The sequence below is a fragment of the Eulemur rufifrons genome, chromosome 29, assembly GCF_041146395.1.
Source record: "Eulemur rufifrons isolate Redbay chromosome 29, OSU_ERuf_1, whole genome shotgun sequence".
In the NCBI taxonomy this organism is placed as follows: Eukaryota; Metazoa; Chordata; class Mammalia; order Primates; family Lemuridae; genus Eulemur; species Eulemur rufifrons.
Window position 1 is genome coordinate 63,663,729 of NC_091011.1, and position 24,253 is coordinate 63,687,981.

A 24,253-nucleotide genomic window follows, 5' to 3' on the forward strand; every position below is an offset into this window, starting at 1 on the left:
AAGAGAAATCACAGAAAATGTCTACCAAAGCTCTGAAACATAGTTAAAAGGGAAGTCTTTCCTTCTCTACCATAGAAAAACATGTCACCAGGAAAAGTGACATTCTTTTTGATCCTTCCTGGAAGAAACACCTGTAAGAAAGAAAGGGAGGGAACAGTTAGAGGTATTCATGTCCTTGTTCTCTTTTTGGAAATCTGCTGGTGGGATAAAAGCTTAGGTGAAGAGATTCTGAAAAATGGAATAAACAGTCACCTGTAGCAGGGGAGCAACAAAAGTAGCAACCCCTTTTTTTCTGTCATATGAAAAAGAATGCTGACAGTATGACTAATTCCAGAGGGTAGGACAAGGACTAGCGTGTAGAAGTCACAAAAAGTAGCACTTGATAGAGGATGAGGAAGAACTCTCTAACAGTGAGGGCTGCCCAATACGGCAGTGAACCCTTCATCATTGGAGGTGTCCAGGTAGATGCTGAAATGGCACTTGTGGCTTTGGCACAGAGGACAAGTGTGCTCGTGGGCATTAGATGGCCACCAAGGTCTCTTGTACCTTTGTGGTACTGTGTTTCAAAGGGATTCTACTTTTAAGAAATGCAATAGGCCGGGTGCAGTGGCTCACGCCTGTAATCCTAGCACTCTGGGAGGCCGAGGCGGGTGGATCGCTCAAGGTCAGGAGTTCGAGACCAGCCTGAGCAAGAGTGAGACCCCGTCTCTACTAAAAATAGAAAGAAATTATCTGGCCAACTAAAATATATATAGAAAAAATTAGCCGGGCATGGTGGCGCATGCCTGTAGTCCCAGCTACTCGGGAGGCTGAGGCAGGAGGATCGCTTAAGCCCAGGAGTTGGAGGTTGCTGTGAGCTAGGCTGACGCCACGGCACTCACTCTAGCCCGGGCAACAAAGCGAGACTCTGTCTCAAAAAAAAAAAAAAAAAAAGAAATGCAATAAACATAAAAAATTAATATCCTGATTTTAAGGAACGTGTGTTCACATTTATACACGTTTGCTTTGGATTACTAAAAAAACTTCTCAAGTCTATGTCAATATAACAGCCATTTAGGTTAGTGAGTTTAGTGGAAAAAATCCAGTCTAACCAGTTGTTTGGAGTCATTGAAGCAAACAGGTTTAGCTGTCTGACAAGAATCTTTCAAGTTTCAATTGCTTGTTACTGGTTTGTGACTGGTGATAAAATCTTACTATGGAAAAACAGCATTGGGTTCTGTTTAGTTTGGAAAAACCACGATTTTCTTTTAATTAAATCCAGTTGCTTCTAGAAAGAAGGGAATAAGCTGGATTCATTTTAGAAGTTGCCAAAAGGAAAAAGCTTAGCTTTATTTTGGAGATATTCCAAAGGATCAGTAGTGAGTCCCAGAGTATAATTTAATTATGCACAGAAGTATCCTCTGGGAAAGGGATGCGAGAGGGTAGATAGTAACTTTACTTGGAAATAAGTAAAAGTAAACTTATGTAAGGCCTTTAGAAGTCCAATAAAACCTATGTCACAGCCTTTAGAAGTCCAATAAAACCTCTTGCTGTCACATAATTTAGTTCCAGCAAACTTTATTATCAGTGGTTGAGTCTACCAAATCTTTGTTTTTCTGTATCAAATTTAACTGTGTTAATTGTAGAAAACCCCAAATTAGTCAACTCTTATTCAACTCTTATGCCTGGAATCTGTTTATGTAAATATTTAGGTTCAAACAAGGACAACTTAGAGAAAATTTATATGAGAATGCTAGTCAATCTTCTTAATACACATCGTCTGTATACACAGACATAAACACATGCTTAGGTAACCTGGAGGAACTGGGGAGTCTGGTGACCAGAGTTTGTTGCAAGCTCCTCATCTACATTTTATGGAATAATTCCTTGTTTACAAAGAATGACTTCTTTTTTTTTCTTTTTTTGTTTTTGTTTAATTTTTTTTTTATTTTCTAAAATGACTTCTTAATTTCATATCAAGTGTACAAGTTTTCTTTCCTTGGTTTCTTTCAAAAGCACTATCAAGTTAATACTAAGTTGTTCTTAAGGAAAAAGACTGGCTGATTTGTTCAAAATATTTGGTTTATTATTTCTAAATCTCTTTCCAGATTCCTAGATTATCTGTTTCAAAATACTATATTTTCCTGACTCTACTCAAGGGAGCAATTTCAACTTCTTTTGTAAATTCAGAGCTTTTAAAACAATAAAAGGTGTTGGTCAATGAGTGGTGGCTCATGGCTGTAATTTCAGCACTTTGGGAAGCGGAGGTGGGAGGATGGCTTGAGGCAAGGGGTTCAAGAGCAGCCTGAGCAAAATATCGAGACCCTGTCTCTACAAAAAAAAAAAAAAAATTATCTGGGAATGGTAGCGTGTATCTATAGTTCCACCCACTGGGGAGGCCAAGGCAGGAGGATTGCTTGAGCCCAGGAATTTGAGATTGCAGTGAGCTATGATCACACCACTGCACTCCAGTCTGGGCAACTGAGCAAGATCCTGTCTCTAACAAACAAACAAATAAACAAACAAACAAAAACAACCAAAAAAGAACAGAAGGTGTGTATGATTACAGATTCTGGTAAAAATTGGAAGACAGGAAACTGCTCTAAAGAAACATATTTTCTGAGAATCCAGTTCTTAATATCAATTTTGAACAAGTCATGTAAGATAAATTTTATGAAATGAGATATCCACTAAATAGTCTGAGCAAAAACACCTCATTGATGCTTTTTCTATATTGTGATCATTTAAAGTTTGAAATCCAGGACATTGAATGTGTTCAGATGGCTACTGAATTACTTTTGTATAAGACTTCATTTTATGTGTCATGATTATATGAAATTTGAAGTTATGTATTTTATAGCAGACACCCTCCCACTCCACTTTAACATTACAATGATGATACAGCCTAAGAGGCAGGATCCTGGTATAGGGAGAAGCAGTCCTCCACGGCTGCTGGGTGCCGACTGTGAAAGGCCCTGCCTGCTCTTTCCCAGGCCGTTTCTCAGGGTTGTGTTTGTAGCAAGCAACCTTGAGACATGAGGTAGCATCTTCCCCCAGACAAAAAGCAGGTTGGCTTCCTTCCGTTTGCTATAAAGCAATGAATGAACCCTCCGAGCTCAATGTTCTCCAACTGTGATGTAAAATCACTAGGTGTGCAGTATCCACATGGTATATGTTGTGTTGCCTCCTATGGGACTTGGAGACATGGGAACCCAGGACAATACAATGATCTTGTTGCTTGCTATGGCATAAGTTATAAAGTCCTTTGTTTTTGGCCCAGGAGTTTCACATCTTCAGCCAGTATCCATGAAACAATAACAGGCTAACGTCCTAGTTCTGCAAGTAGAATGCAATCCCAGACCCAGTTACTGACTCTGGGTATTTGAAATTAGATTGGAGTATTTATCTGGGCAATAATGTATAGCAGTGTTGGGATAAGAGTGAGCTAGCAAGATGCCCAGGGCACAAACTTTAAGGAGGGACTCACTCTTAGGTTCGTGCAAGCGGCAAGTGTCAGCTTTGCACTTCCATGACCCTGACAGTGAGTGAGTCCTTCAATTGTGGGACCCAAGTATTTTCCTTGCCTCACTCTAGTCCCCAGTCCCGCAGAGAAATGTAAATTAAGGCAATGATGAGATACCATTTCATTGGCAAAAATGAAAACGTAACAAAACCAAAATTAGCAAAAATTGAAGTTTGAGAAAACCAAGTGTTAGCAAGGATATAGAGCCACAGGAACTCTCAAACATTACCACTGTGAGTGGTAATCAGCATGCCCACTTAGGGAACAGTTCCGTATTATCTAATCAGTCTGAAGAAATCCATACCCCATGGCCTAGAAATTATACTCCTAGGTATGACTCTTAGGGACAGTTTTTGCACACGTACCCAAGGTCATATATATAAGAATGTTTATTGTACCATCAGAAGAAAAATAGACAAATAAATTTTGTCATGTTTATAGGAAGGAATTCTATATAGAAATTTAAATGGAAGAATTAGGGCTACCTGATATGGACAAATCTCAAAAATGTAAAGTTGCATGAAATACCCAAGTTGCTGAAGGATACATACAACATGGTATCATTTATCTAAAGTTTGAAAACATGCCAACATATAATGTTTTGAATAAAAACATATGTGAAAGCGTAAAAACAAGCACAGTAATGATAAATACCAAACATACGAGAGCTTTTACCCCTAGCAAGGAGAGTAGGGACAGAGAGGTACACCTGCTACATCAATAGTGCCTGTCTTGTTTTATTAAAGAAAGTCCTAAAATATGAAGTTTTAACAAAGCTGGTGGTGGATAAAAGGGTGCTTATTATATTGTTCTCTATTATTTTGTGTACGGTTAGAATATTTCCTTTTTAAAAGTTGGGATTAAAGGTAAAAGATTTTTAAAGGTTGATTGATTGATTGCAAGGTAAATACGTCCCCTCACTCAAATGTTTTAGCCAATCTCACTACTTTAATTACTTCTCTGGGCTGACTTCCAGGATACCCAGGATGTCCGTGGCGTTTTCTGAAAGCATCGCCCCTCCTGGCGGAATCCAGAATGCTTTCCCGATTCCCCAGCATCAGCCCCTACTGCCACCCTAGCAGGATGGACGTGGAGGATTTGGATCAGCTGGTCTGCGGGAAGAGCTCGGACAGCGGAAGTGTTTGCAATCCTCCACTCCCCCGGAAAGTTTGGAGGTGCTGTTAAGCTGAGCGGGCTGGCAGCTAAGTGAGACCCAGCTGTGACAGCGGCCAGGGTCGCGGCGGGGACTTACGGATGCACGCGTAAGGATCCGAGACGGCCCTGCGGGGGTCCCTGTGGAAGAGCGGCCTGCAGCGGTCGCAGTGCTGGCCCTCGGTGTTGTGCCTGCAGTCTTCGCACACGCCCCCGCTGCGGCCGCCGCTCGCCAGGTACGCGGCCATGTCGAAGTGACAGCGGTCAGAGTGGCCGTTACAGCTACAGGCTGTGAAAGGAGAGGAGAGTCACCGAGAGGTGTGCCCCGGCCTCGGGACCACTGGCCACGGACCTGCTCATCCTCCGCGACCCCTCGCCCCCCACTCTGTTGCACCAAGTGCACAGAGGGTCTTTTTAGCACGCTGAGTCTGCTCGTGCATTTTATATAAAATGTGCTCCTGAAACGTTTAATAGGTAGTTTTTAAAAATCAAGTGAACAACAACAAAAAACCATTTAGGTGCTCTAGAAGCCGCAGAGTGCAGTATTTGTGGTAGGGTTCTGTAATTAAGAATCCTTCTACCGACCTATGCTTTGTCAGAATTTACGTGAATGTTCTGTGTACTCTGAGATTCTCAGATAAGATGTCAGAGCTGAGGCCGCCCGGCCCCTCCCCTTGCATAGGGCAGAAGAGCAGTGAGGGCTGCAGGTCACTCTTCTCTCATCCGGGGTCAGCCAGGGGACTGAGGGAAAGGCAGGCTGTCTGGAGACATTTGTTTGTCTTCATGGTAACGTCTCCTCCATGACTATGCTGTTGGCCTTGTTGGTTTTTTCCCAGCAAGGGCCAGGCTGCATCTTGCTGGGTCCCCTTTACTGTGACTCTCACAGATGGGGTTTTTCATTAGAGCTCTTCGAGAGACCTTTCATTCCCTGAAATCCCATTTTTCTGGGGAAAAAAACTGCATAACAAGTTTGTTGGGAAGTTCATCAAAAATTCAGAGGCAGCAAACATGTTACTCAAAATAAAATCATCTTATTCGCCTAAATATTTGATTTAAAAATACAGTAGCCTGTCAAACTCAATCCTGGACCTTATTTCTCCTATTATCCTACAGATGGGTTTAAGGTCGTGATCATGGAATGTGTGGTTATTCAGGAAGGCGGTAGGGATTTCTGCACCAAATCTAGTGCTCACCAAATTCTTGGAGTTGCACGGTCCCCACTGTCATTGCCATTCCATGGCTCTGTCCCTCTTCTGGAAGGGTGCCGCGCAACATGCATACTGCTTCATTCGTAAAATGAAAGTTAATGTGTGGTGTGCGAGTTTGAGAGGTCGGTGATTCTCCCAAGTGAGAGACATTAGGGTATCATACTAGGAAGCTGTGGAGCTGGGAGCCGCAGCTTCACCGCTTTGGTGCCTGCAGCCCCACAGAAACGCAGTAAGTGTTCTTCGAGATAAGTGCACACTCAGTTTATACAGAGAACTTATTTTCACCCACGTCTGCAAGTGTTGTCCTGGCGTCCTGCAGCTGGCCTCCAAGGAGCGTCCTGGAAGAAGTCCTTGCATCTCTCACAGTTGGGACCATCTGTATTGTGCTGACAGACACACCGACCATGGACCTGCATTGTGCAGTAAGGAAAAAGAGAGTTCAAAGAGGGCTTATCTTTGAAGATGTTGGGGTTCTTCAAATGGAAAAATAAAATCCCAGGGCCACGGGGCCTCTCTCATTCTTAGTTTCCCATGTGTAAGTTACAATACCAACCTTGATTATCTTCTATTATTTTCTTAACTGGCTTTTAAAAGTTTGATAAATTCAGTGACCACTTACAACATATTTTTTTGGCATTTCTGAATTCTAGTTTCAGGGCAGCACATTGCAGCCCTTGGTAAAACGAGGGACAGTATGGGGAGGTGGGTTTGTGTGGGCGGGGGATGTCAGTGGTGGTTTAGGGGCATACGGGAAAACAGGGAGTTAGAGAGGGGCAGGAAGCTGAAGAAAGGCATGTGATTCTTTTGGATGCTCACAAAATGCTCTAAATGGCCCATATTCAAAGAGAGAATCTCTATGTCCAATGAAAGGCAGCAGAGTGGGAAGGTCCAATAGCCTCAACACCAAACCTTATATAATTACACCTAATAAGTAGTTTAAATTTTTTTAGTAGACGCATCTTGGGGCTCTGCATAAAAATATAATTGTTCTACTATACTAATCTTTAAAGGTTATTCCTCAAAATGAGAAAGATCTATAGTATTAAGACACAGACATTCATAGTGTAAGAATGTTACTTGGATTGACCATTTTTACAATATCAGATATCACTGAAACACCTTAGCATTGACTACAGGACCTTGCACACAACGGACTTGCAGTAAATTTTTGCAAGAGAATGAATGTGGAATTATAGTTCCTCCTTGCCAAATTTCTATTCTCTACAAAACAAACAAAAAGAAGGCCAGGTGGACTGTCTTGAAAACACAAATTATAAATTCTGCTCATGAGCTCAATGATGTTCATATGGGGCAGAATCCACAAGCACCTCTGTCTAGAGGAACTGGAAGGCCACTGGCCTGCTGGGCTAGGTTGAATGACACCTGCTTCAACGCAAAGCTGGCACTCTGGTTCGTTGATCTCCACCTAGAGTGTCTGATCTACACTTAGCACCAGGACAGTGAAAGGTAGGCAGAGAGCCAACTGCTTTTTGGGTTCATAACTCACCATTTCAGGAGGGCTGAAAACGTCTCCCCGCATCTGCTGCGCAGGGCCACACTCACTCGCATGGCCATTGCAAAAGCAGCTTCCTTGAACAACCATCTCGTACAGAGCATAGTAGTATTTATCAAGGGAATCATTTTGCCTCCTTCCAAACACAGTATCCCCAAGGGTATGGAGTTTGGTAAAGTTTATCCTCAGGTTTGTCAGTGTCACAAGGTCTAGACAAAGGAAAATAATGAAAATAATGAATCAAGGTGCACGTCAGCTGTGTCAGTTCAAGGCACCCTCCTTGACTGATAGCCCCTCAGTGCCTATAGACATGCAATTACAGAGCAAGATGGCTGACTAGAGATACCAGGTGCACAAGAAGGGACCAAAGCAATGAATAAACACCTAAGATTTGACTGGAGTGTGGAGGCGAGAGCACTGGAGTATGGTAGAGGAGTGGGGACACTCTTATAGTGGGGATGCAAACTGTACTGCCACTATGGAGAACAGTGTGGAAGTTCTTCAGAAAACTACCATATGAGCCAACAATCCCACCACTGGGCATTTATCCAAAGGAAAGGAAATCAGTATATTGAAGAGGCGTCTGCACCTCCATGTTTATTGCAGTACTGTACACAATAGCCAAGATATGGAATCAACCTAGGTGTTTCAACAACAGATGAATGGATAAAGAAAATGTGGTATATATACACAATGGATTACTATTCATCTATAAAAAAAGAATGAAATCCTACCATTTGTGGCAACATGGATGGAACTGGAGGACATTATGTCAAGCAAAATAAGCCAGGAACAGAAAGTTAAACACCACATCTTCTCACTCATATGTGTAAACTAAAAAAAGTTGATCTCATAGAAGTAAAAAGTAGAATAGAGGATATTAGAGGCTGGGAATGGAAGGGGGAAGGGAAGGACAGAAAGAGCTTGGTAAAGTATATAAAATTATGGTTAGATAGGAGCAATAAGCTCAAGTGTTCTATACCACTGTAGGATGACTATGGTTAATAATATGTTATATAGTTTCAAATAGCTGGAAGGAGGATAGTGAATGTTTCCAACACAAAGAAATGATAAATTTTGAGATGATGGATATGCTAATTACCCTGATGTTATCAATACATGTTACATGTATTGGAACATCACTATGTACCCCATAAATATGTAAAATTGTTATATATCAACTAAAAAAATTAAAAAGTTCTTTTTAAAAGAAACACAATTACAAAGAATATGCCAAACACAAAGTTTTTAAAAAGGAGTTGATGTGAAAAATATAAGGGAATTCATACCTTGGATGTAGGGGGTATAAGGGTTTTCAATTTCAAAACTAGGATCCAAAACTTTAAAAACAACCTGTAAAACAAATGTAGGTAATTTATAGTATATTACCCCAAAACATAATTACCAAATGCAGTCTTAAAGCAGAGGTCCTGACCTTACAAGAAGGCTGAGCCATTGCGTCTCAGTTGGTGTAGGATACAGATTATCATTTGGGTCACCATATGAATTAAAGTATTGAGAACACAAATGAATATAAGTAATTAATCAGGGAGAGAGGGGGGTAGATGGGGAGAAATGACTTAATGGGTACAATGTATGTTATTCTGGTCACGGATACCCTAAAAGTCCTGACTTCACCAATACACAATCTATACACGTAACAAAATTGCACTTGTACCCCATACATTTATACAAATAAAAGTTACTAATCAGTCATTTCTGGCTCTTTATGCACAAGCAGAAATAGACAGAAATGGTAATAGGACTGGTGAAGAGGGCACCTGGGCTGGGATGGGATGGAGTGATGGACCAGTAAGCCATTATCAATTTGGATCTGGCAGGGAATTCTGGAGCTGTCTTCTGCCACCCATTCTTTCTGCTCTACCTGATAAAACGGTACCTTCCCCCACAACCCCACACCCACCCTACCCCTCTGCCAGTCCTCAGCTTTGCTCAGAGGGATGTTCCTGGCAGATTCCTCTGGGGTGGTGGTTTACAGCAGTGGTCCCCAACCTTTTTGGCACCAGAGACCGGTGTCATGCAAGACAATTTTCCCACGGGATTTGGGGGGAAAGGAGGCAGCTCAGAAGGTGATACGAGTGATGGGGAGCAGCTGTCAATACAGATGAAGCTGCTTGCTTCTCACCTCCTCTTGTGCATCCCTGCCCCCTTCCTAAGTTTCATGGAAGACAATTTTGCCACTGACAAGGCGGGGCTGGGGAGAGGGGCAGTGGGGCTCTGTGGCCTAGTCCCTTACTAACCACAGACTGGTTGGGGACTGCAGGTTTACAGAGCATGAGAATGAGATGGCTAAGGCAGGGCTGCTGCTAGCCTGCACGGCTCCTCTGCAAGGGTTAGAAATGGGCATTCCTTCCTCTGGGTGTCCTGCGCCATGGTGCCCAGTTTAAATTTTAGCGCCAGCTCACCTTTAGCTAGGCACTCTCGTGTAGGATTATTCCTAATAATCTGTTTATTATTTCTTATTCAGGACTCATTTCAATTTAGACACTTTCATTTTTAAGAAGCCAACAGCTCAAGTTACATTCCAGTAAACATTACCTAGATTTTTTTCATTTAAGTTAATCTTATTTTTAACAGTTTAAGTGAAAGAAATACAAGTAAGGAATTGCTACCTCACCACCAGTTGAGGGTTCAATATCCGAGTATTTGGAGTCACAAACAATGTCTCCCACTCCGTGGGCCTGGCCAGATGGGATGTTGGGAAAGGAAGTAGCACAATCTTTTGCGAAATATTTGAACACTTTCCAGGTGTGTCCATAGTCTTGGGAACGTTCAACTAACATTGCAGCAGGACGAAACGTCTGTGAAAAAAAATGACTAAAAGTTGAAATGTTTCTCTAAGGCAGATTTTATCTACTTCGGATTGAATATTTATATATTCTAATTCTATTTTTTTAAAACTTTATGTGTGTCTTTTAAAATCTACTATACAATAAATACACCAAGATCTTTTTCCAATAAGTGGGCATGTATTTACGAGTATATACTTTGTCCCTGTAATCTAATTTCATTTTTAAACTGTTCATGGCTATGTGAATTATTAATTGAAGATGACATATAAACTGAAAAGCTAATGTAATTAATATTTTACAGCAATTTGCTGTAGTTCTCTTTGCCTAGAATGCTTTTCCTCTGGCAAACTCATAAATCCTTCAAAACCCATCCATGAAGGTTTATTATGATTCTCTAGAGCAGATTTAGCCTCTTATTTAAGAGCCTTGTTTAAATTCCCCAGCATTCTAATCACACCTCTATTTTTGTACTTATCACTTTGTATTATAATTTTCTACTTATATATTTGTACACATGACTAGATTGTGAGTTCTTTGGGGGCAGAGACTGTTTTTTCTTTTTCTTTTCTATTCATTTTTTTATTACCAAAACTAGCACTAGGCCTGACATCAAAATTAAAATTTTGATGAATGAGTCAAGATAGACTACAGTACAATTATTTGCTCTGGCATCTGACTAACCTTAGTAAAGGCTCTTTAATTTTTCTTCCCCCCGTGATCACAATCTTTCCATATTTCCCTAAATAATTTCCAGTTCTTGCCCTTTTTTCCTGAAAATTATTATTCTAGTTCTCATGGTCACTATCACCCCGGTACTTGGAGTTTTCCTTTTCTATGTGTCTTCTAAGATTTCTTTTTATTAATCAGATAGTCATTGATTAACCAGCAGTGGTTTTTTTTTTTCATTCAAGAACAAAAACCTAGATGACAAAACTTCGTTTGAATTTATTCTGTTTTTTGTTTACTGCGAAGGAAGTGAAATTCTAGGTGGACGCTGAGCATCTAGGGAGCAGAAGGACAGCAGCCTACACATCTGTACCTTAAAGGTCAAGATAAGGTGACTGAACTGAAATAATGCCTCTAGGTCCAATCTGATGCTGACACCATCGAGACCTAAAGAAAAATCCAGAAAGAAGAAAATCAGTGATTTTGAGAGACCCGTGTTTCTCTTGTGAGTCCCCCACTGTGGCTTGACTGTAATGAAGTCCCTTTGAAGTCACATGGCTGGTGATCAACACTCTTCCCCAGTCTGTTGGAGGGTATCTCATGCCACTACAAGCCCGGCGGATCTATGTGAGAGCAGTATGGGTTGGTTTGACTTCAAAATATTAAGGGAGTACAAATGTTTTTGGTTACATAGATGACTTTTGTAATGCTACAGGTGTGCCCATCAGCCAGCCCATCTATCAGTTCCTTGTACCTGTTAGGTAGGTTTTCACCCACCCCCTCCTCCTCCCTCTTCCCTGCTTGATTTCTGCTGAGTTTTATTTACTTTCCTCTGTGCACATGTGGGCTCATTGGTTGGTTCCAGTTGACTAGTGAGTACATGTGGTGTTTGTTTTTCCATTCTATACATACTTCAGTTAGGATAATGGCCTCCAGTTCCATCCAAATTGTTGCAAAAGGCCTTAATTCATCCTTCTTCAAGGCTGAGTATTATTCTATAGTATACGTATACCATATTTTGTTCATCCACTCATGAATCCATGGGCATTTGGGTTTATTCCACATCTCTGCAATTGTGAATTGTATTTCAGTAAACACTCAGATGCAGGTGTCTTTTTGATAGAAAAACTTCTTTTCCTTTAGGTCGATAGCCAGTAGTTGGAATGCTGGATAGAATGGTAGGTCTACTTTTAGTTCTCTGAGGAATCTCCACTCTGTTTTCCATCAAGGTTGTACCAATTCGTAGTCCCACCAACAGTGTAGAGGCATTCCTTTCTCTCTGCATCCGTGCCAGCATCCATCGTTTCTGGCTTTTATTAAAGCCATTCTGACTGGGGTAAGGTGATATCTCATTGTGGTTTTAATTTGCATTTCCCTCGTGATGAGTGATGTTGAGCATTTTTTCATATGTTTATTGGCTTTTTGTCTATTGTCTTTTGAAAAGCTTCTGTTCATGTCTTTTGCCCACTTTTTAATGGGATTATTTTTACCGACTGTGCCCACATCCACATTTTGGTGGCAACACACATGGCCACTGTGTGGCAGCATTACATACTACCAAGGGAGTTCAGAGACATTTCCCATCAGTGCAAAGAGAGGGTTCACTTGCTTGTACTCAAATCTTGACTATACACAAACATGAGCTAGCAAGCCAGCGCTCAGTAAAAACCAACACATCCCTTTCTTCCGACAGCTGCTAACCGTCATTTGAACTAGCATTTTATTGTTGCTTGAAAAATGACAAAGCTTGGAATGTTCCCCTTGGAGTGTGGCTCTGTGGGCTCCCCTTTGGCTGAGGAGATGGCAGAAGTACCCTGGGCAGGACTTTGCACTGAGCTAGTTAGCCCCAATCCATCTAGAGACCCGGGAGCCCAACCCAGACTCATGGACGCTTCGATCTCTCTAGAACACCACTGCCCGACAGAAATAGGAGTCACATATGTCATTTTAAATGTTCTGGAAGCCACATTTAAAATAGTAAAAAGAAACAGGTAAATTTATTTTTCATAATATACTTAAACCAATATATTTAAAAGTTAGCATTTCAACATGTAATCAATATTTTAAAAATTAGTAATTCCTTATTATACATTTTTCCCCCAAACTAAGTATTAGAAACCTGGGATGTTTTACACTTGCAGTCTATCTCAATCTAGATGGGCCATGTGTCAAGTGCCCAGTAGCCACGATGTTGGACGGTGTGGCTCTGGGCAGCAGTGTCGGGACCTCGGTGAACTTGGTTCCAGCTGAGAGTTCCAGGGTGAAAGGCTCGGGACAGCGTTTCTGCTGAGAGGGCGGCCGCATTCCAGGCTTCACATCAAGGCCTCTCCACCCTTTCTAGAAGGGGGATCTACTTTTCCTCTCTAAAGTGCTTGGCTGAGAACCCCTGTTCTATGAAATCAGCCTGGACAGAGTCACACTCCCTTTGTGAGAAGATGTGGAACAGATGCTGGACATGGGGGTCAAAACAGCTGTTAAAAAACAAGGCGTCACTCATCACGAGGAGAGGTGACTGCGGTGACAACCATTTCTGCTCATTAAGGGGAGTCCAGCTACAGATCAATAACTAGGACCCAAAATGAAATGGCATTTAGTAGACACCGATCGATCATGTGTCAAGTGGATGACATTAAAAAAATGGCCTCATGCTGTACTTGCCCTAAGCTATCTTATATATCATGACTCTTCCCACTCCCTTGTCACTGTCTTGAATCCCTTAAGGGAAATGTGTTTCGGAGTCTGAAGAGAGGAGGGATTTTAGCCCACAGTGGTAGAGATGTGGTGAACGGAATCATTCTGTGGGGGTTAAGGAAACTGAAAGGGTTCCAGACCCGTGCTGAAGCGGGGCCACTGGGAGTGAGCACACCCACTGGGAAAGCCCAGCCTGCAGGGACGTGCGTTTGGGCACATACAGCCCATGGCTGGCGCTGGGACACGCGGGATCCCTGATCAGGCCCACGCTCAGGGCAGGCGCCAAGGAAATGTGGACGGATGGTCAGGGCCAGTGCAGGTCACAACTGCTCATGAACAGAGAAGGGCTCACATCCAGGAAGGAAAGAACTTCAGTCAGGAGCCAACTATCCTTTCAATTCAAATTTTATATTGAAATCTTTGGCTTGCAGTAAGAAGCAAAATGTTCTTTTCCTCTTTCCCTTCATGTGTTGGAGAAGGAAAAAGCACATGGTGCTAACTCTCAGCCCTCCCCTGGTATTATTCATTCAGTTTACATCAGTGTGTTTTGTATTAGGCTTAATTTACCAACACTTCATAAAATTTCTTATTTATCACAAAGAATGAAAGGATGCAGAGATATTTTCTTCCCCCACATGGAAAGAGTGAAACATTCTGAGTTATGTGCTTAAAATACACTTAGATTTTCCTATAAAGGAAAGTATTTTTTTTGTTAAAAAGAAAATAAATTTTGTTTTTATGTTAGGCTCTACATTTTTGGTGGATACTATTCCATTCCAGTGTAATATCTTATTGTGATATTATTAAGACACATACAGAGAGGAAGATGACTTATTAAAATATTAAGAAATAAAAAACTGTAAAGGAACTTAAATCATACCATTTTCAGATTGCCACCATGTCTTTTCTCTGTCTGGTTCAAAACTTGCAATGACATTCTCAATGGTGTGGCTGTTAGGTTGGGTGTACCAATCATATGGAAATCTGGAGTCACAGATGAAGCACTTTTGTTCCTCCTGGAAAACACCATCGTTAAAATTAAAAATAAAGAATTATAATTACTTATTGTTGATCTAAATTAAAAACAAGCTGTGCTTACTATATTTGTCTTTGAAGCTGGCTAAAAATAAAAAGCAGAGGAAATAACAAGACATCAATTTTTCCATCAATAGATGCCTAAATATAATAACTAAATTAAAACATGACCTAGAAATTTTAGGAATTTATACATTCAGGGCAAGAATGCAAATTTATGTGAAATTAATTTCTTGTCATATAAGAGGTAGACGACCTGGAAGTTAATTTAAACTGTAGACAAATAACTGGGATGCACTTTTTGAGTTAGAACTAATTCCTTTACCCCAAAAAGGAATATCTGGCAGGAAATTAATGAAACAGTTGGCCACTAAGTTATCTGCAACTGTCATCTTTTTTCCTCAAATTTTCCAGATAGTTTTTGGTAGAAAAGCTTCCATGACCAAAGCCTTTATATTACATGTGTGTACTTAGGAAAAGATTTCAATAGACTCACAACAAAGAGGCCCACTCTTTTATCTTTTCCAATTCATATTAAGACCTTTTAGTCTCTTAGAGGAACTAGTTTTGCTTTGCATGGATTTTCGCAGGTTACAATGGCAAAGACTGGCCTTTGAGCTTGTTTAATTTCATGTGTCCATTTGCAGCTGTCCTTAAAACTCCTAAGGGGCTTTACAAAGATTTCCAAAGCACTGTCAGTGGCCTGCATAGTTATTTCTGGCTAATTCTTGTGGGACTCTGAAGGAGCTTTTTTGCAAAGTTTCCAGGAGATAGGGCTGTTCATTATAATCTGCCATGCTGGAAACTGCCTACGATAGCCTAGGTACTCAGCTGGTGGGGAAAAAGCGCACATAGTTTCATTGCACGTCCTTACCGTGGCTTCCAATGCCTGGCATGATCTGAACAGGGCCATCTCTTTGACTTTATGTCTGTCTACCTGGCTTCCTTCCCTCTCTTGGCTCTAGCTACACTCGCTTCTTACTATTTTTTGAGCACACCAAGAAACTTTCTGCCTTAGAGTCTTGCCACAAGCTATTCAATCTCCCAAATATTCTCATCTCTTGCTCCTTCCCTTCTTTCAGGTCTCTGTTTAAATGACATTCATCTCAAAAGGACATTCCCTGACATTTCCCCTATGTAAAATGCCACCATCTCCTACCCCATTCCCCTCTGCCATGCTCTATCCTTTGCCCTGCTTTACGTATTTCCTAAGTCCTTATCACTACTCCAGACTACATGATATAGTTGCTGGTTTTTAGTCTGTCTCCATAATTATAAGTGAAGCTGAATGAAGGCAGGCACTTGGTTTTGTTTATTGCTGTATCACATTACCTACAATAGTGCCTGGCACATAGAAGGTACTCAGTAGAATTTGTGGAATGAATGCATGATAGTTTGTTTTTTTTTTTTTGAGACAGAGTCTCACTCTGTTGCCTGGGCTAGAGTGCCGTGGCGTCAGCCTAGCTCACAGCAACCTCAAACTCCTGGGCTCAAGCAATCCCTCTGCCTCAGCCTCCCAAGTAGCTGGGACTACAGGCATGTGTCACCATGCTGGCTAATTTTTTTCTACACATTTTTAGTTGTCCAGCTAATTTCTTTCTATTTTTTTAGTAGAGACGGGGTCTCATTCTTGTTCAGGCTGGTCTTGAACTCCTGAGCTCAAACGATCCACCTGACTTGGCCTCTTAGAGTGCTAGGATTACAGGCGTGAGCCACCGCGCCCAGCTGATAGTTTTAATCATTTCAGCTAGAGTCTGTCAAAGTTATCCAACCCTTCAAGAGATCCATATAATCAGTGCATTTTAGAAGCACTGGTCATCGTAGGCCTGGTTGTTGAAGAAAATCAAAATGTCCTTCGAAAATGAAGGCCTGATGGATGCCAAGTTAGTTCTGCATAAGAGTAGGCTAGCCCCAGAACTGCTCTAAATGAGTAAGTGGAAGCCTTGTGCTTCTGTCAAAAGATGTCAAATCTTCAAAGTATTTCCAATCATACTATGGAAATTATTGGGTAAAATGCTTAATTATTGCTTACCTTAATTATTGGGTAAAATGCATAAGCCAAAAATGGCTTATGGGCCATTTTCTGAAAACATTTTAGAAGCATAGGCTTTGATGGGGCTGGTGCCCGAGGATGCTTAGTTGTGGCCACTAGATGTGGGAGTTCCAACTTGGGTAACACATAGGTCAATGTTGACTGGAAGCTTCTGAAGAAAATGTTTCTTAGACAATGGATGGGGAAAAAAAATCATCCTTCATGCTGCATGAATGTTTTTCTAGACTAGTGATTTTAGCCCCACCTGTAATACTTTGTCAGCCTGAAACATTTTGAGGTTGTTTTCCAGCTCTAAGCTTTCTAAGATTTCTCTCATTCTATAGACAAAAGAAGCCCCTGCAGTTGGATTTACTTCTATTTTTGGTGCCATAACTTTGAGACATAGGAACGCCAATTTTTAATTATTGTCAGAGTATGTTGGCTCATGACAACAGTAAGCAAATGTCAGTGGTTGAAGAATAAGATGGGTGATGTTAGTGTTGGAGAGTTTCAGATGTTAGAGTTGAGAACTACTTCTTTGTCCAGAGGACCTGGACTCTGTAAAATCATTTAAAGAGCATCCATCCCACATGGCCTAGAATTGAGCAGAACTTCCACCATGTAATTTCCTTGCATACGTAGAGAATTTGCTTTCTTGCACAAGTACTTCTCAAACTTAGAATAGTGCTAAGCATCCACGTATTGTGTCCACTTATTTAATCATCATCTTTTCCTAGAAATCAATTAGAATACAAAGCATTTCCCAGAGACCTAAACAGGTTGCTTTAAATGAACAATACATGGAAAAGCCTGGGCCACTAACATTAGGCTTATGTCCAGCTTCCTTCCTGCACATCCTCTCATTTAAGGGGTTGATGTCATTGCTTCAGGGTTTTCCGTAGGTATACTACTATGATGACCTTGGATGCTTGTTCTGCTGCCAGTATGTGGGGAGGAAAAAAACCTGAAAAAGCCACTGATCCTTTAAAAAACTGTTCTTTAAGGGAAAAAGGCACAGAAATATGTTTGCATTAGGACTTTATGGTTTTTAGACAATACAACTTCCAGGTAATACTATGAAGTTGGTATACAGTCAATTCACGGTTCTACACCCCCTTCTCTGTCTAAGGCAGAACCATGAGCACACTCACATTCAGCACAGTGGCCTCAAAGCCCTGCAGGATCTTCCATCTCCACTGAATGTGTCAATTATGTTCTCTCTATGGGAGTGACTAATGCAGCTAAGTAGACTAGTAGATTTTGCAGTGATTCCCTTCAAAGATGAACCAAAAAGACTTAATTATGAAGATAACAAGAAATGGAAATTAAGCAGATCTACCCTAATTTTTGATTAGCCAAGGTTTCCTGGACTTTGAATTATATAGCAGTTGGCTCCCCAGTTAGTTTCACATCTTCGGATTCCACCAGGTTATATGCAAATACTGTGCCATTTTAGATCAGAGACTTGAGCATCCATGGATGTTAGTATGGAGAGAAGGGTCCTGGTACCAATCCCCCTGGGGTACCCAGGGACAATTGCCCCTGTGTCTCTATTGTTCAGGAAGGAGTATTGGCTCCTTTAATGTTGTCTGAGTAGCCCCAATGTACTTGGAAAAATCTGCATCATTGATTAAATAATGTCCCAGCAAGTAAACAAAGAGCCAACTCACCTCTAGGTAACTGAGGATACAGTATTTCTGGGCTCCGTTCAGCCCGCAGGTGGAAGAAGCTGTAAGCTGCCTGTTACGGCCCACGAGGAGATTGCCGGCGGTAGGGTGACAGGCACCCCTGCTGCAGTCATCTTGAGCCTTCGAGAAACTGAGCCACCCTTGAACACAACACAAACAGTTACACAGAAGGCAGTCTAAAGGCAGCACAGACAGAAGGAAGAACTGGTTCAACTGGAAAGTTAACAGTCGGTTTATTTTAGATACTGGTTCTGTTGATCATTAAGACCCTGGTAGTGGATGTTGTTGGTGCCCTCAGCCTGATGGACATCTCCTAGCCTGGGAGGTTACATCTTCTGTGTCCCGTCCCCTCCTGGGGCAGCCTGTAGCCAATGACTGATGGATACAGGTTCAAAGGGCTGGCACCACTGCCTCAGACTGGGATCAACTCCTTGTTGCGATTCATGCTCAGAATCTCTTCTCGGCATCAGTTGAAGGTTGAAGCTTGACTCCAGCTAGAACCCCACCTTGTCTCCATTTCCTCACTCCCGTACTCCTGAGAATACTTCCTCAAAAAATCACTTGCCCACAAATCCCTGTCTCAGGCTCTGCTTTGAGGAAACCTGATTTGAGACAGCTTCGATTTACTGGGAATTCTTTGTATGTCATTTTAGGGCAAATAACAGAAACTAATACATAGGTATGAGGAGGGAGAGGCCAAATCCTGCCTGTTACACTAATTCCAGCAAAATAAGTTGGAGAATTTAAGAAATGCTTGGGAAATAACTTTCTCTTAAAATACATAAATTCAATTGAGCTCCTTTATAACCTGAATTGTTGGGTTCAGATACCCAAGGGAACAATTGTGCTCTGTTGGATACAGTGAGAGATTGTGTTCTAGTCTGTATAGCACACACTTATCCTGCCTCAAAACCTGCTGTACAAGTGATCTGCCATGAAGGCACTTGGTCACAAGTGTGACAAGATTATTATTGCAGGGGCAATACTATCTAAATTGTCACCTCAATTCTCTACTTCACTTTTCACGTGTAGCCTCTGAGATAACATCCTTAAGTCTCTGTTTAAAAACTATTTTAGAAATTCTATTTGTTTCAAAATTTTAAGTTCTGGAGAAGGGGTAAGTTACTTGGAGAAATGAGGAGTATATTATAAGCATGTAAAAAGGTTAGCTTCCTAAACTATTGCTAAATAGTAGTAATAATAGTAGTAAATAATATAAAACAAAATAAATCCTAGATATGAGATAGAAAAGGGGTAGAAGAGAATTTATGTGATTTAGAAGCCAGTTTCCATTACCTGGAAAAAATTACAACCATAAGGTATCCATTTATTACTTTCTCTTTTTTAACAAATTTGATATAATGGCAAAAAGAATCAGAATCTCTAAGCAGAGATTCTGGACAGGTTGTAAGTCATTTATAAACATTCAGGCAAATGTGTCTCTCATTAGAGAAAGAGAAAGAAAACACCAGCAGTAAATCCTTTTGATATCAAGTCCTCCAGAAGAGTCCGAACCATAGTTCCATGATTGTATATTTCCAAAGAAGTCTTTGACTCTCAGGAAAGATTTATACTGAATTAGGAAAATATTGCTTCACTCAAGTCTGAAATAAAACCCTTGCACACAAATTCGGGTTTGATTATTGAGTGACTGAGAACGCAGAGGTTGGTAAATACCTAGGTATAGTTAGGCACAGCTAATAACTGTATTTGGACATTTATATATTTATTTAACATTGGCTGAAGATGTATTAGACTTTTAAGTTTATTAATAGATGATGAACAGTCCCAACTTTGCTTGCTGGGTGGCATTAGGTATAATAACTCTTTGAGTCTTAGTTTTTTCAAAATATGGATTTGCGCTAAAGATAAATGCTTCCAAAATGTGATGAACTGAACTCGAGATCAGCAGGATTCTCCATCAGAAAAGGATGTGGGAGATGCTGCACCCTATATCCTTTTCTTGGATATTTACAATGGACACCAGCAATATTAATGTCCCTGAGAAATGCTTTCATGAAAAAAAACAAAATAAAAAGTAATTCTCTTTAAAGTTGTTTAATCTAGTATTTCCCAAATTTATTTCACCATGTAAGGCATTTTTTATTCAAATCAGATTAACATTTTGTACAATACTAGGAAAACACTTTGGGAAATCCTGAACTCAATTTTATTTAAGTGTCTTCCAGCCTGAAAAATCCTATGATTCTGGAAGTGAGGGGGTCACTATGTCTTACTTAAAGATTGGTTTTAAAGTTAAATCTCAGGAATTGATTCAAGGTATAAGTCATATGTAATCAAATTATTCTGGAAAAATTTGGAAATTGCCTATATAGCACAGGATACATGGCTTTGTATGCACAAATCGTAACCATAATTCTCAACGTAACATTTGAGAACCATCAAGTCAGATAAAGGAAAGGAACGGAGGAAAGGATATGTGCAAAGGGGTGAGCATTCGAATCATTCTGAGTTAAGGTAACTGTTAAATTGCTATATGTGCACATGGGGTGAGTAGGGTAATCTGAGCTACTTCTTGCCTGCAGGGTTTGTGTCTTCATGGTAGGTATTACAGTTTGGTGAATGATAATACAGCAATATATTTGTTAATTGTTGGGTAGACTGAATAGAACGAAGTGGAATCTTACTGGGGGTTAAAGTCTGAAGTGAACACATGTAAAGTTAAATGCATGTATAATGAGAGTCAACTATAATATTTGTGGATAGCTATTTATAGAAATAGTTGTATTTCTTCTTTTAAAACGTGTATTTGAACAGGACAGTGTAGTTTCATTGTTAATTCAATTAAAGGGTTAGAATCCTGTTTGATTCTGGAGGCCAAATCTAGGCACTGGTTTTCTCTTGATTATAACTCAAATTACAGGCAAGGTAATTTTGTGGAAATAAAATAGCCTCTGGATGTAAGGGCACAGGACCTATAATAGCTAAAACACTTTGAAAAAGAGTAAAGGGGAAGAAATAGCCCTACCCAATATGGAGGCTTACTATATATAAGTAAATAAACAAGCGAGTGTGATATTGGTGGAGGAACAGACACATAGATCAATGGACTAGAATAGAGAACCCAGAAATAGAACTACATAAAAATGCCCAACTGAATTTTGAGGTGCAAAGGCAATTCAGTAGAGAAGGGATAGCTTTTTCAATGGATAGTGCTGGAGCAATTAGACACAATAGGCAAAAAAATGAACTGCAATAAAAACCTCACACCTCAAGATAATTAATAAATGTTAACTCAAAATGAATCATGGACTTAAGGGTCCAATATAAAACTATAAAGCTATACAACTCCTATAAAACATAAGAGAAAATATTTAGGACTTAAGGTTAGTTGAAGGAAGGATTTTTAGAATTGACAATGAAAGCATGATTCATAAAAGGAGAAACTGGAAAATTGGACCTTATTAAAACTAAAAGCTTTTGAGTTTTATCACAATGAGATATCACCACACACCTATCAGAATGACTCAGATAAAAAATAGGGATAACACCAACTGCTAGAGAGGGTGTGAGAAAAACTGGATCCCTCATATTTTGCTGGTGGGACCGTACAATGGTACAGGCACCCTGGGGAAGAGTGTGGTAATTTCTTATGAAACTAAGTGTGTGCTTATCATACAACTCATCAGTTACATTCTAGGGTATTTAACCCAGAGGAGTTACAACTTCTGTTCACACAAAAATCTGTATATGAACATCCACAGCATCTTTATTTGTAATAGCCAAAAACTGAAATCAACCCAGATGTCCTTCACTGGGTAAAGGTTTAAACAAAGTGTGGTACCTCTGTACCACGAAATAGCACTTAGCAATAAAAAGGAGTGAACCACTGACACATGCAACAACATGCATGGATCCCAAAAGAATTATGCTGGGTGTAAAAGGCTATATATTGCATAATTCCATTTACATCACATTCTTGAATAACACAACTATAGAGATGGAGGACGGATTAGGAGTTGTCAGGGCTTAGGAAGGCAGATAAAAGGGGTCACAAGAATCTCTGCAGTGATAAAATTGACATAGAATTAAATACACACTCATATAAGTACACACATAACTGGTGAAATCTGAGTAAGATCAGTGGACTGTATCAATGTCGATTTCCTGGTTGTGATGTTGTACTATAGTTATACAACATGTTACCATTGAGGGAAACTGGGTGAAGGGTATATGTCTTTCTCTTTGTATTATTTCAAACAACTGCATGTGAACTTACAGCGATCTCAAAATAAAAAGTAAAACAAACAATCCTCTCTCCCCCACCCCATATTTACCCCCTTAGCCTCTGGATGGTGAACCAAGTAAATCTCACACTCTCAAAATACACACGTGGCATGTTCCAGCACTTTTTATATACTTTACCCTTGAGACATGAAAAGACATGAAAATTTATGCCAAGCCCCTATTTTAGTAGACAGATGGGCCTATAATATAAAAATAATTACCATACTGTGAAATAAGCTTGGTTTCTCCTCAGTTTTCTCAACTGTAAAAATATAAGTAAATAATTTTTTTCATGGACTTGTTTTACATTTAATGAATTTCTTTCCTTCAACTTGGCCCCCAAAATAGCCTATATGGCTATTGAAAAATCATGTTCTTTTATGTACATATTATTGACATCAACTATTCTATTAATATGGTCATTTTGTGATTATCATCAGGCATGAAACATGTATAGATCATAAATTCTATAGCTAAGAATATCATACATAACATCTCTACCCCCACAAGTTACTAAATGTCAGTTTGAACAGGAAAAATTTCTGTCCTCAACCTCATTGTAAAATTATCCTAAATCAAAAGCAAAACATTTCTTTCTCTTTCTTTGAGATAGATGTGTGATGAAAGTTAGCTCCATCATACACTTATTTTTTTGTGGTGTAATAAATGATCCTAGATTGGTTAACATGGATTTTTTTAATTCTCCCAGCAACCCAAATCCACATCTCCTTTTATTTTCTGGAATTGGCATCTACAATAAATAACTATTCAGAAGTTTGGACTTCAGCAGACAAAGGTTTTTTTAAAAGCAAGGTCAAATATAACAATTTTGCTGATGCTATATGTGGATTAACTAAGACTTCCCTTCCAGGGATTTATTTATTCTTTTAGACAAGTTCCATCCTGAATTCTTTTATTGGAGTTGTTGCCTTAGAGATTTCACATGTTTTTATAACCTGACTTGGCCAAACTTGTTTTGATCAGATGTATACTTTTCAGAAAAAATATTCCAGGACTTAGGGAAATTGAACTATTATTCCTGTAATATAATAGGTATAAATATGAACTTCGTTTCTAAAATACTTGGCGAAAAGTGGCTAGAAACATAAATAAAGTTTCATGCCTGAACATAGACTCAGCAATATCCTTCCTGGGCTGAAGCTTTCAAATGCCAAGTCACATTAGCGATAGGTTGGAATTGATTCAGAGAATAAAGATGTTTATATCTTTTGACAATCAATTCGTCTCAAAAATGACATACAACTTGAAGATAGAATGATATTAAAAATGAATTTAGGAGATCTGGTCATTTAAAGAAAATTTCTGTAAAGAATCTTTTTGTAGAATAATTACTATATAATTTCTCTAGTAATCTTGCATATTGATATAATTTTCTTAAACACATGAGATGTTTTCTCATACTTTAGAGTTCATGCCAAGCTTAGAGGATGTGAATATACACAAACATTTATGTGCTCACACACGTTTAGTTCTTATGGGTGAGAAAAAGTATGAAGACTACATGTTAGATAAAGTTTGCAGTTGGCATTAAGTTCCCCAAACCTGTGGGCCAATACACTTTTTACGATTCTTTCTCATCTTCCTCAGTCAGAATGCAAAATGAAGTGTTTAAATAGGCTCCAGTATCTATATAAATGCTGATGTTCAAACTACCAATGGGAAAGTGCCCAAGCTGGTGATGTGT

The 24,253-nt window shown here is 39.9% G+C and overlaps 1 protein-coding gene across 2 annotated transcripts in view; it reads right to left on the reverse strand.

Moving 5' to 3' along the window:
• Positions 1 to 24,253, reverse strand: part of LAMB4 (laminin subunit beta 4) — a 95,068-nt gene that overhangs the window by 64,431 nt on the left and 6,384 nt on the right. For both annotated transcript variants that reach the window (XM_069461864.1, XM_069461863.1), the window contains exons 3-10: positions 18,283 to 18,440; positions 14,426 to 14,561; positions 11,228 to 11,301; positions 10,009 to 10,197; positions 8,665 to 8,728; positions 7,370 to 7,584; positions 6,152 to 6,272; positions 4,755 to 4,943 (exon numbers count right to left, since the gene is read on the reverse strand). In XM_069461864.1, the coding sequence (XP_069317965.1) occupies positions 4,755 to 4,943; positions 6,152 to 6,272; positions 7,370 to 7,584; positions 8,665 to 8,728; positions 10,009 to 10,197; positions 11,228 to 11,301; positions 14,426 to 14,561; positions 18,283 to 18,440 (1,146 nt within the window). The remainder of the gene's footprint in view (positions 1 to 4,754; positions 4,944 to 6,151; positions 6,273 to 7,369; positions 7,585 to 8,664; positions 8,729 to 10,008; positions 10,198 to 11,227; positions 11,302 to 14,425; positions 14,562 to 18,282; positions 18,441 to 24,253) is intronic.